The following is a 16,950-nucleotide window of genomic DNA, read 5'->3' as shown; positions in this document are numbered from 1 at the left end:
CTATCAGCAAAGCGCTGCAAAAGCGCCCAGTGTGAATCAGCCCTGAGGGTTCTCCAGGGACAAACTGTTTAATATTGTTGTCAGAGAGGTAGTGTAAACTGACAACAAGAATCTGTTCTAGAGGTCCTCCAGATTACATGGAAAAGAGGTGGCTTACCTCAAGGGCGACACTAGAATGGATACAAATAAAGATTTATTTAGCACTGGCAACCGGTTTTGTGGGTCTCTGCCCATTTCCTCAGGCCAATAGTTGTGCCAAGTGAATCAATGAACCGAGAGAGGCGCTCAGAGCTCAGTTTGTTGATTCACTTGGTACAACTACTGTGTTTCCCCTAATTTAAGACATCCCCTGAAAATAAGACCTATCTTATATTTTGAGTATGTTCAAAATATAAGACCTACACCTAAAATAACCTGACTATGCGGACCTCCGCTGCCCTTATTGCTGATACTGCCTGCAATATACAAGGCGGAATCTATTTACATTATTTACAGTCGGAAATCTGACTATATACGGTGGGGGAAGGGTATGACACGGATAATCTGATTATATACACTACAGGGGATCTGGCTACCCCCACAAAATATAAGACCTCCCCGAAAAAAAGCCCTAGCACAAAAAATTACTATAATGCTGGGGATACACCGTACGTTTCTGTACCGTGTATCGGCCAGCTGATAATATTCAGCTGGCCCGATCAAGCCGCTCGACCCCCGCCGGCGGACAATAGCAGGGAATTGAGCGCTGATAAGGAAGCGCCGGTGGGGACGAGCGGTAATCGATTCGCGGGGACGCGGCTGGGGTCGATCCGGCAGCTAATCGAGCCGCCGGTCGACCCGTCTATTCCCAGCATAAGACAGTGTCTTATTTTCAGGGAAACACGGGTATTGACCTGAGGAAATACTGGGAGTACATTTGCCTAACTGAAGTGGGCACTTTGGAATCTCTGCGGGAGAAACTTGTCCCAGCTCTGCCTTTTACCATCATTTAAGAGCAAAACCAACATGGTATGTTTGCGCTGTTCATCTCAATCTATGGCATCGTTCACATAAGCGGAGATGGCTGTGCGATCGGAACGCATGCATACAATTGCACGCCATCTGTGCTATTATGCGCTGCGCTGCTGATCCCACTTACTACAGTGAATGGGTCAGCACTGCAACTCCCGAAAATCTGTTGCACAGCGCATATGATGATAACGGTAGAAGTGCTGTCTGTGCGTGTCGCACACTATACACGCTGAGGAAATGCGCATGGCAGCGTGTATAGTCTGAACGAGCCTTAAAGCTTTTTGTAGAAAATAAAATGCAATGCATGTGACAGTTTGCCATTCAGAAGAAGTTACATAAGCCTCAGCCTTCTAGGAAACCTGCAGACAAGCTATTTCTAGCAATTATTTACAGCAGGTGCAGGAAGCGGTGACCTCTGGGGTTATATACCTTGTACACTGCCAGGGAATGTCCATATCGTACAACGATAGAGTTGGCCGAGCCGTTCAGAGATAGCCACTTTTCTGAGAGCAGATCGTACCTGTATAAAGCACAGCCCTGTTACTGCAAATCACAACATAAAGACATAGGTTCTGCTGTAAGAGCGGCGATAACCAAATCAGACATTACTAATACACTGAGATCATACAGATCATCAAACTCAGACCTCTCAGCTCTTCCTTGTTCTACTCTAAAGACAGAGAAATCAATTACCCTGCCTGTTTGTGGAAATTGTAGCTATGCTTTGAATGTATTCCACACTACAGATAAGGGGTTCCAACAAAGGAGGCCAACAAAGGTATTCCCTTTTAAACAATGCAGATTGCCTGGCTGTCCTGTGCTGATCCTCTGCTTCTAATACCTTTAGCCATAGACCCTGAACAAGCATGCAGATTAGGCGTTTCTAACTGGATTAACCACATGCTTGTTTCAGGTGTGATTCAGAAACTATTGCAGCTAAAGGCAGCAGCAGGGCTGCCAGGCAACTGGTTTTTGTTTTTTTTACAAGGAAATAAATATGGCAGCCTCCATAGTCCTCTCACTTTAATTGTCCTTTACAGTACTCCATAGTGAAGGGAAATGAAGGCTGCCATATTTATATGAGGTTTTACATGTGTGAGCCTCTGTAATTTGGGGATTTCAAAACGGACATTTTTTTGTTGTCATAAAGCACACTTGAAGTGAAAGAGATATGGAAGTTGACAGTTCCCCGTATATACTCTCATATAAGCCGACCCATGTATAAGCAGAGGTACCTACAATTCCCTCAGGAACCAGTTTCATGTATAAGTCCCCTCCCTGATGTAGCCCACTCCACAGTAGCCAGATGTGCCCCAGTACAAGTCAGCCCCTCTCCCCATAGCGAGATGTGCTCCAGTGTCATACAGCGGTGTCTCAAGAAGCCATTAGATGGCGTCATAGATATCAGACACGTTGCTTGCACGCTCCGCTCCACAAGCCAAGGACACAGGTAATCTTGAGCAGCGCACTCTGCACACTGTGTTGCGGGGGATGATGGGAACGGACACAGCAGGGAGCCAGCTGGTAAGAGCAGGGTCACTAGTGCACGATCCTTACGCTCCTCTGCCAGTAATAAAACCTGCTCCACCATCTGTTCTGCTCCACTGATTTGCATATAAGCAGAGGGGGTAACGTTTCAGCACATTTTTTTGGCTGCAAAATTAGGCTTATACGCAAGTATATATAGTATTTCCTTTTAAACAATGCAGACTACCTGGCTGTCCTGCTGACTCTCTGCCTCTAATACTTTTAGTCATAGACCCTGAACAAGCATGCAGATCAGATGTTTATGACACAAATCTGACTAGATTATCTGCATGCTTGTTTCAGGTGTGTGATTCAGACACTACTGATGCATGAAAGATCACCAGGGCTGCCAGGCAACTGGTATGGTTATAGCAGACTCCATATCCCTCTCACTTCATGTGCCCTGTAACTGGCATGCACTGCAGTTGCCTCATGCAGTGGGAACAGGGAGGCAGAGGTACAGAAGCCAGTGATGCTCTCCATGCAGTCTGGTGGTGCAGCTCTGTGGCTAGTGATAAGAGAGGGTTACAGCCGTATGGCTAGTCTCTAGTGATAGGGCGATAACATAACGTATTATGTAGCTGCACGGTGGAAGGCAGGAGAGATCAGCATTAGTTACAGGAACACATTCTGTCTGCTCCCTGATGATATCAGTTCATAACGCAGCATTAGGAGGCCACTGCGCCTGATTCTGCAGGGACAAATAAACCTTTCAGGGCACATTACGTAAATGTCTGGGGATGTGTGACTGAAGGCTGCAGCCTCACTATGCAGAGCTCACTATGTACGGATCAGGACGGGAGGCCCAGCGCGTTCATAAGTCCTAATGACACACAGCGCTCGTCACATGACATATCCTTTACATGACTTAGTGGCAGTCCAGTGTAATTATTATATCACACTTCCTCCATTCTGCTCTTATTTCTGTGTCTGAATACTCTAATTTTTTCACTTGAGTGAGTGTGGGGAGGGTTCATTTACTTTGCGGTTTTGTTTGCCACACCCCCTCCAGAACCCCCCTTCATTACATAATAAAATATTTAAATACCCTAGCTTAAGGTGAGGAGACTGGATTCTGAGTTTTTTTCTTAGTTTTATTACCAGTGCAAAGGCACTGGAACGTTACTTATTTAAAAAGGACAATATTTGTTTTGCAGTATTTAAAGAGAACCCGAGGTGGGGTTCTCACAACAAAATCCCCATACAGAGGCTGGCTCTGCCTATCGAGCCCAGCCTCTGTTGTTAATCAGATCCCCCTAAACTCAGCCAGACCCCATAAATCATAGCCGCGCTATGCGGCTATGTTTACCTTCTTAACGTCAGTCTCGGTGCTCCCCCCGCCTCCTGCAGAGCTCCAGTACCCGCCCGCGTCCCTTCCCTCCAATCAGCGTGGAGGGAAGGGACGTGGGTGGGGACCGGAGCGATACAGGAGGCGGGGGAGAGCAGAGACTGACGTTAGGAAGCTAAACACAGCCCGCTGCGACACGCTGCGTGTCGGCAGCACGGCTGAGATTTATGGGGTCTAGCTGAGCGCAGGGGGGATTTAGGGGGGATCTGATTAGCAACAGAGGCTGGGCTGGATAGGCAGAGCCAGCCTCTGTATGGGGATTTTGTTGTGAGAACCCCAGCTCGGGTTCTCTTTAACAACTTCAGAGCATCAGAAAAGATTTATTCAGAGATAATGCGAAAAAAAACATTCATGATGTTCTAAACATTGCTGCCTGACTTTCTCAACCAGGCAACCCTGGTTGAGAAAGCCTGGTATAAGGATATGAGAAATAAATGTGGTGCTCACGCCATAACCATCTGGGAATTGGAATGGTTGAACATGTAGCCGCCAACAATCCACATGACATCATCCAGCAGTGCAGCCTTGTGGGACGCTCGGGCCATTTGTGAGATGGGAAACTCCTCTCGCGTCCAAAACGACTGATTGGCCGGAACGGGGACTAAGCAGCCTGGACCTGAAATAAACAAGAAGTCAACGGGTGCAACATAGCGCCAGAAACAGATTACAGTCCACACAGCATCAGGTATACTTTACATACACACAAGTGATGAGCAGAACATTCCAGTGTGCAAAGCAGGCTTGGCTGATTCTTCTGCTTCTGGAGTGGGGCACTCCAGAAGCATAAGAATCAGCCAATCAGAGCATCTAGCAGCTGATCCATTTCACTAACAAGCATCTGTCTTAATGGTTCTAGCAAAGAAAAAAAAAAAGTCCGGGACTCCACCTGGATTTGAACAGCACAAGGCTACTTTTTGGGCAGGGGTCAAACTTGTCGAGAACGGTGTGCGTTTTTGCAATGTAAAAACACACATGCTTCCCTATGCACAATCACAGCGCTGTAGGAGCAATGTGTGATTACCCACAATGGTGAAAATACTGGCACTGCTGCTCGGGGCTGTGGAGTCGGAGTCAAGATGATGAAGCAATTTTGGGTACCTGGAGTCGGTGGTTTCATAAACTGTGGCGCCAGATGATTTTTGTACCCACACCATATATCCCTGCAAGGGCTGCGGAATCTGAGTCAAGGAGTCGGACTAATTTTGGGTATCGAGTCATAGTTGGTGGTTTCATAAACTGGTAAGTCGCAGTTGGATGATTTTTCTACTGACTCCACAGCCCTGCTGCTGCTTTTGTCACAAATCGCGTGCGATTCCCTATTGCCGACAGTCAGCTGCGCTCAGCTGCTATTGACCAACAGTGCAGATTCCTTTGCTGAAAACGAAAGTGAAAACGCTTCCGTTTTACCACAGACTCAATTGTGACCTCTGCCTCAACTCAAAGTTGTGAACATGTCAATGTTTTGGTCTGATTGACTTTTATCAAGTTGTCACTGCGCCTGAAACGCTGTGTACTTTCTGACAGGTTTGCAGCTTTGAACTAAAAAGAAGCAATTTGCTATTCAAATCCAAGTGGAGCACCAGACAATTTTTTTTGCATGGACATTGGACTCCCTGGTTGCAATGTAGTGTCAGCCTCATCTTTACTTTAACCACTTGAGGACCACAGTGTTAAACCCCCTAAAGACCAGGCCATGTTTCTGAAATTGGGCCACTGCAGCTTTAAGGCCTAGCTACAGGGCCGCACAACTCAGCACACAAGTGATTCCCCCCCTTTATCCCCACCAACAGAGCTCTCTGTTGGTGGGGTCTGATTGTTCCCCAACCTCGCTCACCCACAACACAATGAGGTTCACATACAGGAAACTGTCAGGAGCATGGTCCTGACATCACACTGTGGGAGGGGTTTCACCACAATATCAGCTATAGAGACCCCCCCCTGATGATCCGTTTGAGAAGAGGAAGAGATTTCTCATGGGAAAGGGGGTATCAGCTACTGATTGGGATGAAGTTCAATTCTTGGTCACCGTTTCTCTTTTAAGATGCATGGACCTTCTTATACACTCACCTAAAGGATTATTAGGAACACCTGTTCAATTTGTCATTAATGCAATTATCTAATTAACCAATCACATGGCAGTTGCTTCGATGCATTTAGGGGTGTGGTCCTGGTCAAGACAATCTCCTGAACTCCAAACTGAATGTCAGAATGGGAAAGAAGGGTGATTTAAGTACTTTTGAGCATGGCATGGTTGTTGGTGCCAGATGGGCCGGTCTGAGTATTTCACAATCTGCTCGGTTACTGGGATTTTCACGCACAACCATTTCTAGGGTTTACAAAGAATGGTGTGAAAAGGGAAAAACATCTGAATATGCGGCAGCCCTGTGGGGGCGAAAATGCCTTGTTGATGCTAGAGGTCAGAGGAGAATGGGCCGACTGATTCAAGCTGATAGAGTAGCATTGACTGAAAGACCACACCGGATACCATTCATATCCAATACAAAATTTGCACAAGCTCACCAAAATTGGACAGTTGAAGACTGGAAAAATGTTGCCTGGTCTGATGAGTCTCGATAGAGTCAGAATTTGGCGTAAACAGAATGAAAACATGGATCCATCATGCCTTGGTGGTGGTGGTGGTGTAATGGTGGTGGTGATGGTGTAATGGTGGGAGATGTTTTCTTGGCACACTTTAAGCCCCTTAGTGCCAATTGGGCATTGTTTAAATGCCATGGGCTACCTGAGCATTGTTTCTGACCATGTCCATGCCTTCATGACCCCCATGTACCCATCCCTCTGACGGCTACTTCCAGCAGGATAATGCACCATGTCACAAAGCTCGAATCATTTCAAATTGGTTTCTTGAACATGACAATGAGTTAACTGTACTAAAATGGGCCCACAGCCACCAGATCTCAACCCAATAGAGCATCTTTGGGATGTGATGGAACTGGAGCTTTGTGCCCTGGATGTGCATCCCACAAATCTCCATCAACTGCAAGATGCTATCCTATCAATATGGGCCAACATTTCTAAAGGATGCTTTCAGCACCTTGTGGAATCAATTAATTAAGGCCGTTCTGAAGGCGAAAGGGGGTCAAACGCCGTATTAGTATGGTGTTCCTAATAATCCTTTAGGTGAGTGTATGCATCCCTGACTATGTGGAACTCCTTCCCGAAGTCAATAGCTACATACAGATGATAAAAACTTTCACTGTTTGAGGGTCGTTCTAGAGAGATATCAGCAGGATGCCAGGCAACTGGTCCTGTTCAAAAAGAAATTAATACGGCAGACCCCATGAGCTTTTTACTTTAGGTTCCCTTTAATTTTGACAGCCCTAAGTCCAACAACAATCTGATGTACAATAAGCACGCTTCCTCTCATCTGGTGTTATTAGCAAGCCGTGGCTGCCTTGTAGAGTCAGATGTATGTGAATTATTACCTTGCCAGCCTGACTGACAGGCGCAGCCTTTGGTGCTGTTGTGAACGCACTGGCCATGTTCAGGACCTCCACAACTGTCCGGGCAGAATGGAATGTCACATGACTCTCCCTTCCACTGCTCGAAGCACTCACAGTACACCCCGGTACTGTTCCCCGGAACACACGTCCCTCTTCCAGAGCAGTTGTTGGGACACGTATCAATGCTGCAAGACAAGCATAAGACACCATGCATGTAACACCATGACCGTTACCATGAAACAGGATAGACACTGCAGAGATACAATAATACTTAACTCCCCCGAATCCCCTCCTGCGTACATCAAAATAGGGCGCCTGGAAATGTGGCCACCCAGAAAAGCAGATAGTAGGATATCTGTTAATTTAGTGAATTAAGTGGAAAAATCGATAGTAAAATATCGGTATGAAATACAAATAATACCCAACAGCTAAACTGCAGCTAAATCTCAGCATATTCTCACACTGGAGCCTCTCACTAACTATACCTAACCTTACCACCACCCAAAAAATATCTAACCTTAACCAGCCCCCCCCCCCCCCCCCCCCCCATGGCCAACCAAAACCCTCTTCCCCCCATGGCTAACTTTAACCCTGCTACCCTGCGGGGCCTAACCTTAACCACCCTCCCACCCCACTGCTACCCTAAAAGCCCCCCAATGGCTAGCTTTAAAGGACCCCTTAGCTTTCAGGAATTCTAAAAACAGAGGGAACAGGCATGTGTAGCGAGCATTCCTGATGCCCATTGCTCTCCCCATTCTTCTCGGTCTCCCGTTATCTTGTACAGGCCACCCAAAGCTACTTCTGGGTCGGCGACGGCTTACTGCAGCCAACTTAAGTCAGGCGTATGTACGAGGCCTTAGACAGGCTGTTATCTCTAAATACACAAAGGGCAGGTTTCTCTGTGTTTTCCTTCTCTCTTGTGGAAGAATTTAGGTCATCTTTAACTGTCCACACCGACGCAAAAAAAAGGCCAAGAACGTTAATTTTCTGGAACCATCAAAAGATCCCACTGAATTATTGGTAAAGAGGGAAAATTTGGAAACCCGCTAAATAATCGGGAATTTTCTTAGCAATAATTCAATAGGCCCCTATGGCGGCTCCCAAATTTCCTGCTTCATCCGCTCCCTCCCGAGTAGTCAGTCAGAGACAGAGTTGAAGCACAGATAAAGAAGCACTAGGGATGCACAGTTCCACACATCCATCTGTGGTATCTTACCTGTAGCTTATGTTAAACCCAGTCAGGTTGTAGGCGGCATCGCTGAAGAAATGCAGCAGAGCGTAACCGGAGGTAACCGCCACTTCCGGCTCAGACTCGTTACTCTCCTTCTCTGGAACAATGAGTCCGCTGGAAGCAAAAGACACAAACTGATGATGACATCATGCCATGGCCACAGCGCTGCAACTACAGGCCACACAACACCAAGGCTAGCCTCTCACCAAATACCTCACGTATTGCTGAACTGCAGTCACACATTTTACCAAAAGATAATAGTAGATGGAAAATATATCAATACATTGCAAAGTGAGAATAAAAAAAAAATAAAAATGTTGTAATGCATAAAGGGAGGTACTGCTTGCTTAGTAATTTGCAACAGCACATCACCTCCCTCCATGCAGTGAGGTTCACAGGCAGGAAACTGTCATAGCCTAAGCAGAAACATCACACTGTAGAAGGGGATTGACCTCAATATAAGCCACACAGACATCGTTGGTGAACTAATACACAAAAGGGAAAGATTTCTTGTGGGAAAGGGCGTATCGGTTACGAATTGGAACGAACTCCAATCCGGAGTTAAAGTTGCTCTTTAAAGGACTACTGTAGGGGGAAAGCAGTTAAACTTACCCGGGGCTTCTAATGGTCCCCTGCAGTCGCCCTGTGCCCGCGCAGCCACTCACCAATGCTCCTGTTCCCCTCCAGTTCACCTCTGGAGTTTCTGACTTTAAAGTCGGGAAACCACTACGCCTGCGCGGCCGTGCCCTCGCTCCTCTCCCTAACGTCACCAGGAGTGTATTGCGCAGGCCCAGTACAGTCTGCGCCTGCGCAGTACTCTCCTGGTGACGTCAGTGGGAGCGAGGGCGCAGCTGTGCAGGCGCAGTGGTTGTCCCACCTTAAAGTTGGAAATTCCAGAAGTGAACCAGAGGCGGGGCCAGAGCACCAGTGAGTGGACGCGTGGGCACAGGACGTCTGCGGTGGACCATTAGAAGCCCCAGGTAAGTTCAACTCTTTTTTCCCCCTACAGTAGTCCTTTAAAGTGGGATAAAACTGACATAGCATTCAAGAATGTAATCACCCCCTCAGATTCGGCAACAAGCTTTCCACTGAAGTAGTAAATGCTGTGTTTTAAGGACTATTTTCATTAGTATGTTGCATTCCGCATACATTTTCCAGTATGCAGAGTTCCGGGTTTTTCCCGCGATTGTTCATGCGGAAATCCATATGCGGCTATCAAGCTGTGGGAAACGGATGCATGCCGCAGAAATCTGCAGCAAGCAATACATATTTTTTCTGCATTGCACCACAATTGCAAATTCGCATTCAATGTTAAATACTCCACTGACCTGCAATAGTTTTAGTTTCAATGTGAATAACTGCATTGCGAATACACGCTTAGTGGAAACTGGCCCTAAGGGCCCGTCGCCACTCGTCAGTTTTTCTGTGCATTTTCTGCACAGGAAAAGTGCAACCAATGTTAATCAATGGGTAGTACAGAATGGGGTAAGAACCCCTTGTGGTTTTTGCTATAGTCTGTGCTCTTAACAGTGTTGATAGGAAGTGACCTAGTCTACCGAAGGACAACAAAACATTTTGGCAAAGCGGGGAAGAGTTAGAACCTCGTCCAAGTTTTAATGGATGTCCCTCACTTCCTCTCACCCATGCCTGACAACCCCCATATTAGGGAGTGAGTCCCGGTGCTCCACGAGGATTCTAAGGACAGAGCGCAAGGGAAGCTCACCATAATGGGAAGACAGAGAGCAAAAAAACCTGGATGGGGGCACCCACTCTACACAAAACTACTGGAACACATCTAGGACCACGGCTGCTATAATAGGTGGGAGGATGGACATCTGGACATAGGCCACACTGGGAAATGGAAGCAGCCTGGCCTCAAATTACCTCACCAGCTTCTGGTAGACCACAATCCTCTATAATAAAACCAGTGTCCCTGCATTGCGCTGTCTCTGTGTAGCCGGGTCCGTGCTCAGCACGGACCCGGAAAGCAGTTGGGACTCGAGGACGGGGCCAGTGTGCCGGGTGGGCGTGTGCGCGCAGTCAAAGAAAAGAGACAGAGCCCATTTTTTAATGGGCTTGGATCTACTAGTATTTTTTATATTACAGATGAACATTCATTTTTTAATAAATGTGGTCATTATGACTACAAAGTACACAATAAATTTAATACAAAGGGCTTCAATTATCCAATAATAGTATAACTAAAAGAAAATAAGTCAAATTCTGATGGGTTTCTTCAGGACATTTCTTAGCTAAATATGGTTGGTTCAAATGGGTGGATCACTTGAACTGGGGAACACAACTGCATTAGTGGTGAAATGTCTTTATACTTGGCATAAGTGGTAAAATGGCTTCAAATGCAATGCAAAAGGTCAACCTGAATTTAAAATATAGCCGGTCGCGCCACACTGTATCTGAGAAACCGGTTGTGTCACCCCCATGTACGGCCAGCACATAATGACAACGGTACCTGAGGCTTACAAGGAGCTCCATCTCACTCATTGCAGTTGTGCGCTGGCCAATAAGACGTAAGAGGATAGAAATGCTGTCGAGATAAGCTGTGAATCAACACCACAAAAAAGAAAGATAGTCTACCCTGCACTATTCTGAGCACATAATGCGATATCACACTACCCTCCAAGGCAAATCCAGTGGCTGTTATCAATACATTTAAAGAGACTGGATAGTGTAATGGTTAAGGGCTCTGCCTCTGACATGGGAGACCAGGGTTCGAATCTCGGCTCTGCCTGTTCAGTAAGCCAGCACCTATTGAGTAGAAGACCTTGGGCAAGACTCCCTAACACTGCTACAGCCTATAGAGCGCGTCCTTGTGGCTGCAGCTCTGGCGCTTTGAATCTGCCAGGAGAAAAGCACGATATAAGTGTTCTGTGTTTGTTTGGTCTGTTTGTTGTTAAAGAGCAACTGTAGTAGAGTGCCTTGGCTATTCTGGCAACACTCCAGAATCTTGGTAGCGAAGAGAGAGAGAGAAGCCGGAACCATCAAGTGTATTTATGCTCTTTAATCAGATAAAAACATGCATACAGCCAATATGCGACGTTTCGAGGCGGATAGCCTCTTTCTCAAGCTAAGCTGTGCATGACCAAGTAAATAATGAACAAACAGTCTTTGTATACCCACAACATGGACATAAGGCAGCCAATCAGCGTTACTAACATGAACGTCAACCAATAACATCAGGTCCTACCTAGTGGACCTGATAGAAAACCATAGTGCTGCCTACCTGATAGGGTCGTTTGAAATGGAGTCCCACCACTTCCTCACACGCGCTTGTCCCAAGTGAGGCATGTCAGCCCAGCAAAGAGTAGCAGTTTGCCTCACTTGGGACAAGCGCGTGTGAGGAAGTGGTGGGACTCCATTTCAAACGACCCTATCAGGTAGGCAGCACTATGGTTTTCTATCAGGTCCACTAGGTAGGACCTGATGTTATTGGTTGACGTTCATGTTAGTAACGCTGATTGGCTGCCTTATGTCCATGTTGTGGGTATAAAAAGACTGTTTGTTCATTATTTACTTGGTCATGCACAGCTTAGCTTGAGAAAGAGGCTATCCGCCTCGAAACGTCGCATATTGGCTGTATGCATGTTTTTATCTGATTAACCTCCTTGCCGGTTATCCCGAACTCAGTTCGGGGTAACCTGCGCAGGAGGATTGCTCAGGCCCCGCTGGGCCGATTTGCATAATTTTTTTTTTTTGTTACAAGCAACTAGCACTTTGCTAGCTGCTTGTAACTTCCGATCGCCGCCGCTCGCCGCCTATCTGCCGCAATCCGCCGCGCCGCTCCCCCCCCCGCCCCATACCCCTGCGCTGCCTGGCCAATAAGTGCCAGGCAGCGTTGAGGGGCGGATTGGGATTCCCCATGACGTCCCGACGTCCATGACGTCGGTAACGTCATCCCGCCCCATCGCCATGGCGACCGGGGAAGCGTTGCAGGAAATCCCGTTCTCAACGGGATTTCCTGCATACTCTGATCGCCGAAGGCGATCGGAGTGGGTGGGGGAATGCCGCCGCTCAGCGGCCGAGGGCTCGCTACATGATTTAAAAAAAAAAAAAAAAAAAAACTCCTGCGCTGCCTCCTTGCCGGAGGAATTGAACCGGCAAGGAGGTTAAAGAGCATAAATACACTTGATGGTGCCGGCTTCTCTCTCTCTTCGCTAAGAGGAACTGTAGTGAAATTAACAACGAATAAAATCGCTATTTTTTTATTTTTAATTTTTACAATATCCATTTATTCAGGCAATGTTTGCTCATTGTAAACTCTTTCTTCTCCCCGATTTACATTCTCAAACTTATCACAGGTCGTGACATCTTCAGTCCTGTCGGGTGATCTCTGCAAAATGTTTACCTAGAGTTCCGAGGCCAGTACAAAATGTACCTGCTCTCCCAGATTGCTGGGGAGGGGGGATTCCACACAGCTAATCGTCCTTGGGAGGGCGGGGCTACGTACCAATATGCAGCAATATATAAATATAGGCAGTGTTACTGAATCTAAAACCAAGAAAAATTATCGTAAAAGTGAGTCTTCCGAATAATTTACTACATTCTTGAAGCATTCTACTGTATATCACCACAGTGACTCTTTAAAGAGAATCTGTACTCTAAAATTCTTACAATAAAAAGCATACCATTCTATTCCTTATGTTCTCCTGGGCCCCTCTGTGCTGTTTCTGACACTCCCTGCTGCAATCCTGGCTTGTAATTGCCAGTTTTATGCAGTGTTTACAAACAAAAGACATGGCTTCTAACCACTCTGAGAACAGCTCACTGTGTGACTCATACAGAGCTTGGAGAGGGTGTGTATAGCTTCTGCCAATGACAAGCAGTGCTGCACATTCCACACATTTCAGCCTCAGCCCGACAGAGACAGAGGAAAGAAGATATGATTTATTACAGAGACAGTGCAACTAGGAAAGGCTGCAGTAAGACAGATGGCATTAGAACAGGCATACGAACTTATAGGATAGAAGAAATAAGGCTCAACATTTTGTTACAGAGTCTCTATTTAAAGGATACCTGAGGTGACGTGACATGATGAGATAGACATGGGTATGTACAGTGCCTAGCACAAATAACTAGGCTGTGTTCCTTTTCTTTTTTTCTTTCTCTGCCTGAAAGAGTTAAATATCAGGTATGCAAGTGGCTGACTCAGTCCTGACTCAGACAGGAAGGGACTACAGTGTGACCCTCACTGATAAGAAATTCCAACTATAAAACACTTTCCTAGCAGAAAATGGCTTCTGAGAGCAGGAAAGAGATAAAAAAGGGCCAATAGTTCATAGATTTTAGCTCTGGCATACTTCAATGAATGTGTCATTGAGCAAAAACAATAAAACAGTTGAAACTTAAAAAGTAGATTTAAACATAAAATAAAACTGTGGAATATCTTAAAAAGTCATTTTTAGAAGAAGGAAGATAGATACAATCGTTTATTTCATTTTTTCATTTTCCCCTCGGGTGTCCTTTAAAGTTAATATAAGATGCTACTGTGTTAAAAATAAAAGGGGGCAACATTAGAAAAACCCGAACTGCTCATAACAATGTGATTGGTGGATCACACAACTGCATATAAAAACTGACTCTTGCCATGAATTAATACCCCCAAGATGCCCACATGTCCAGAGCTATGGAGATCTGTGGCCCTCCCCCTCATGCTGCCAGGTGCTGACCTTCCATGACAAGAGCTTCAGTCAGCATTTCGTTTCTGCCAGTTGTCCCTCAGCCACACTTGCACCTCAGCTAAGCGGGTGTTTATGGTTGAGGCTGGGCCTATCATGCCAGGTTTGAATGATAAATATAGCTGTGTGGCATCAGCAGTGTTTTTTTCTCTCTCTGTGTATAAGGATGTGTTTGCCTAGTTGCTGGAATGAACAGTATGAATAGCAAAGTGGAAAGGATTGAGTCCTGGGGCCCACCATACTTTACTGGTAAAGGCTGGACAGCTAAGATCCCAGGCATATTCTGTGTATTTCCAGACAAGAAGTATCAGAACCACTGGAGAACTGAGCCATCAATAAACCTACATTGGTTCATGAATCTGTTCAGCATAAATCAAATCTGAAGCAAAAACTTGACATATGGTTTTACTGCCGGAAAGTTCAAACGGTCATTAGCTCTGCTTTGTTTCACAGCTCAAAATACAGAGTGTGAATTCTAAAATGCAGCAGTGAAAGTCTGATGCAACGTTCTAAATATAGCTGCATAACTGAAAATAAAGATATGGGACTCTCTTCTTTGCTACTAATGTTCTATTAATTATATGTACTACACATACAATTCATTATATCACAAGTTTATTTTCGCTTGAGATTTGCTTTAAAAAGGAACTTTCTTGGAAGATAGTAGTATGGAATGAAAATAAAAATATATTGCAGATTAAGAAGTAAAAAAATAAAATATAGCTCAAGCTATGACCGATTTTGTGTGATATATGTATATATTTATTTATTGTATTCATAAAGCGCCAACATATTACGCAGCGCTGGACATTAGTTTAGGTTACAGATATTATACAGGTTATTATATATGCACAGAGGGAGATACTGCTTGCTTTGCAGTTAAAAACAGCTGTTTTCTGCAAGGCAACAAAGTTCACAGACTGGAAACGGTCAGGGCCATAGTCCTGACATCACAATGTGGGAGGGGTTTTACCACAATATCAGCCATACAGACCCCCCCCCCCCCTCCCCCCCTGATCTATTGGAGAAAAGGTAAAGATTTCTCATGGGAAAGGGGGCATCAGCTACTGATTGGGATGAAGTTCAATCCTTGTTTAAAGTTTCTCTTTAAATTGTGGTACGGTATATAAAAAAAAGCAAAAGGGTACAACTACAAACTTCTGGGCTATTTATTACTGCAGATCCTACTTTCCATAGCAACACGAGCAAACATAATTCTATTACGTGATATTCCCATCCTCTTCATTAAACCAGCATATAAATAGCAAACGGCACACATAAACAAATCATCAAGTAATTTACCGGCTCGACTGGGGACAAGCGATACAGAGACACTGAAGTGAAGGATGTCAGGAGATGGAGATGCTCTCCAGCTGGATAACTACAGTTCCCAGCATCTGCCACAGGCCACGCTCCCATGTAATGACAGCTGGTAACAGGAAGGCTGCCTCAGGGCCATATACAAGTGTGGCCATGAAGCACTCACCCCAAACTAACCTTCCATTAGCCTCGCATTCACTATTGAAGAAGAACTCCGCCTGATGTTGGCCTGGCTGATTTAGGCAACTGCATGATACATACATACATAGTATACATAGTATACATAGTTATTTTGGTTGAAAAAAGACATACGTCCATCGAGTTCAACCAGTACAAAGTACAACTCCAGCCCGTCCCCCACATACCCCTGTTGATCCAGAGGAAGGCGAAAAAACCCCCACCAGGCATGGTCCAATTAGCCCCAAATGGGAAAAATTCCTTCCTGACTCCAGATGGCAATCAGATAAAATCCCTGGATCAACATCATTAGGCATAACCTAGTAATTGTAGCCATGGATGTCTTTCAACGCAAGGAAAGCATCTAAGCCCCCTTTAAATGCAGGTATAGAGTTTGCCATAACGACTTCCTGTGGCAATGCATTCCACATCTTAACCACTCTTACTGTAAAGAACCCTTTCCTAAATAAATGACTAAAACGTTTTTCCTCCATGCGCAGCTCATGTCCTCTAGTCCTTTGAGAAGGCCTAGGGACAAAAAGCTCATCCGCCAAGCTATTATATTGCCCTCTAATGTATTTATACATGTTAATTAGATCTCCTCTAAGGCGTCTTTTCTCTAGACTAAATAAACCCAGTTTATCTAACCTTTCTTGGTAAGCGAGACCTTCCATCCCACGTATCAATTTTGTAGCTCGTCTCTGCACCTGCTCTAAAACTGCAATATCTTTTTTGTAATGTGGTGCCCAGAACTGAATTCCATATTCCAGATGTGGCCTTACTAGAGAGTTAAACAGGGGCAATATTATGCTAGCATCTCGAGTTTTTATTTCCCTTTTAATGCATCCCAAAATTTTGTTCGCTTTAAGCTGCATCGGCTTGGCATTGAGTACGATTATTTAACTTGTTGTCGATGAGTACTCCTAAGTCCTTCTCCAAGTTTGATGTTCCCAACTGTATCCCATTTATTTTGTATGGTGCTAGACCATTGGTACGACCAAAATGCATGACTTTACATTTGTCAACATTGAATTTCATCTGCCATGTATGTGCCCATATAGCCATCCTATCCAGATCCTGTTGCAATATGACACTATCTTCCTGAGAGTTGATGATTCTGCACAATTTTGTATCATCTGCAAAAATAGCAACATTGCTCACTACTGCATCTACTAGGTCATT

General features: G+C 45.3%; 1 protein-coding gene across 1 annotated transcript in view; it reads right to left on the bottom strand.

Moving 5' to 3' along the window:
* The window catches only part of ATRN (attractin), a 263,895-nt gene that overhangs the window by 165,394 nt on the left and 81,551 nt on the right, over positions 1 to 16,950 (bottom strand). The window contains exons 4-7 of the mRNA XM_068274687.1: positions 8,564 to 8,692; positions 7,330 to 7,532; positions 4,334 to 4,502; positions 1,441 to 1,531 (exon numbers count right to left, since the gene is read on the bottom strand). Of these exons, the coding sequence (XP_068130788.1) occupies positions 1,441 to 1,531; positions 4,334 to 4,502; positions 7,330 to 7,532; positions 8,564 to 8,692 (592 nt within the window). The remainder of the gene's footprint in view (positions 1 to 1,440; positions 1,532 to 4,333; positions 4,503 to 7,329; positions 7,533 to 8,563; positions 8,693 to 16,950) is intronic.

This window comes from Hyperolius riggenbachi, chromosome 1, assembly GCF_040937935.1.
Source record: "Hyperolius riggenbachi isolate aHypRig1 chromosome 1, aHypRig1.pri, whole genome shotgun sequence".
Classification (NCBI taxonomy): domain Eukaryota; kingdom Metazoa; phylum Chordata; class Amphibia; order Anura; family Hyperoliidae; genus Hyperolius; species Hyperolius riggenbachi.
This window is presented reverse-complemented; position numbering and strand designations above follow the sequence as displayed.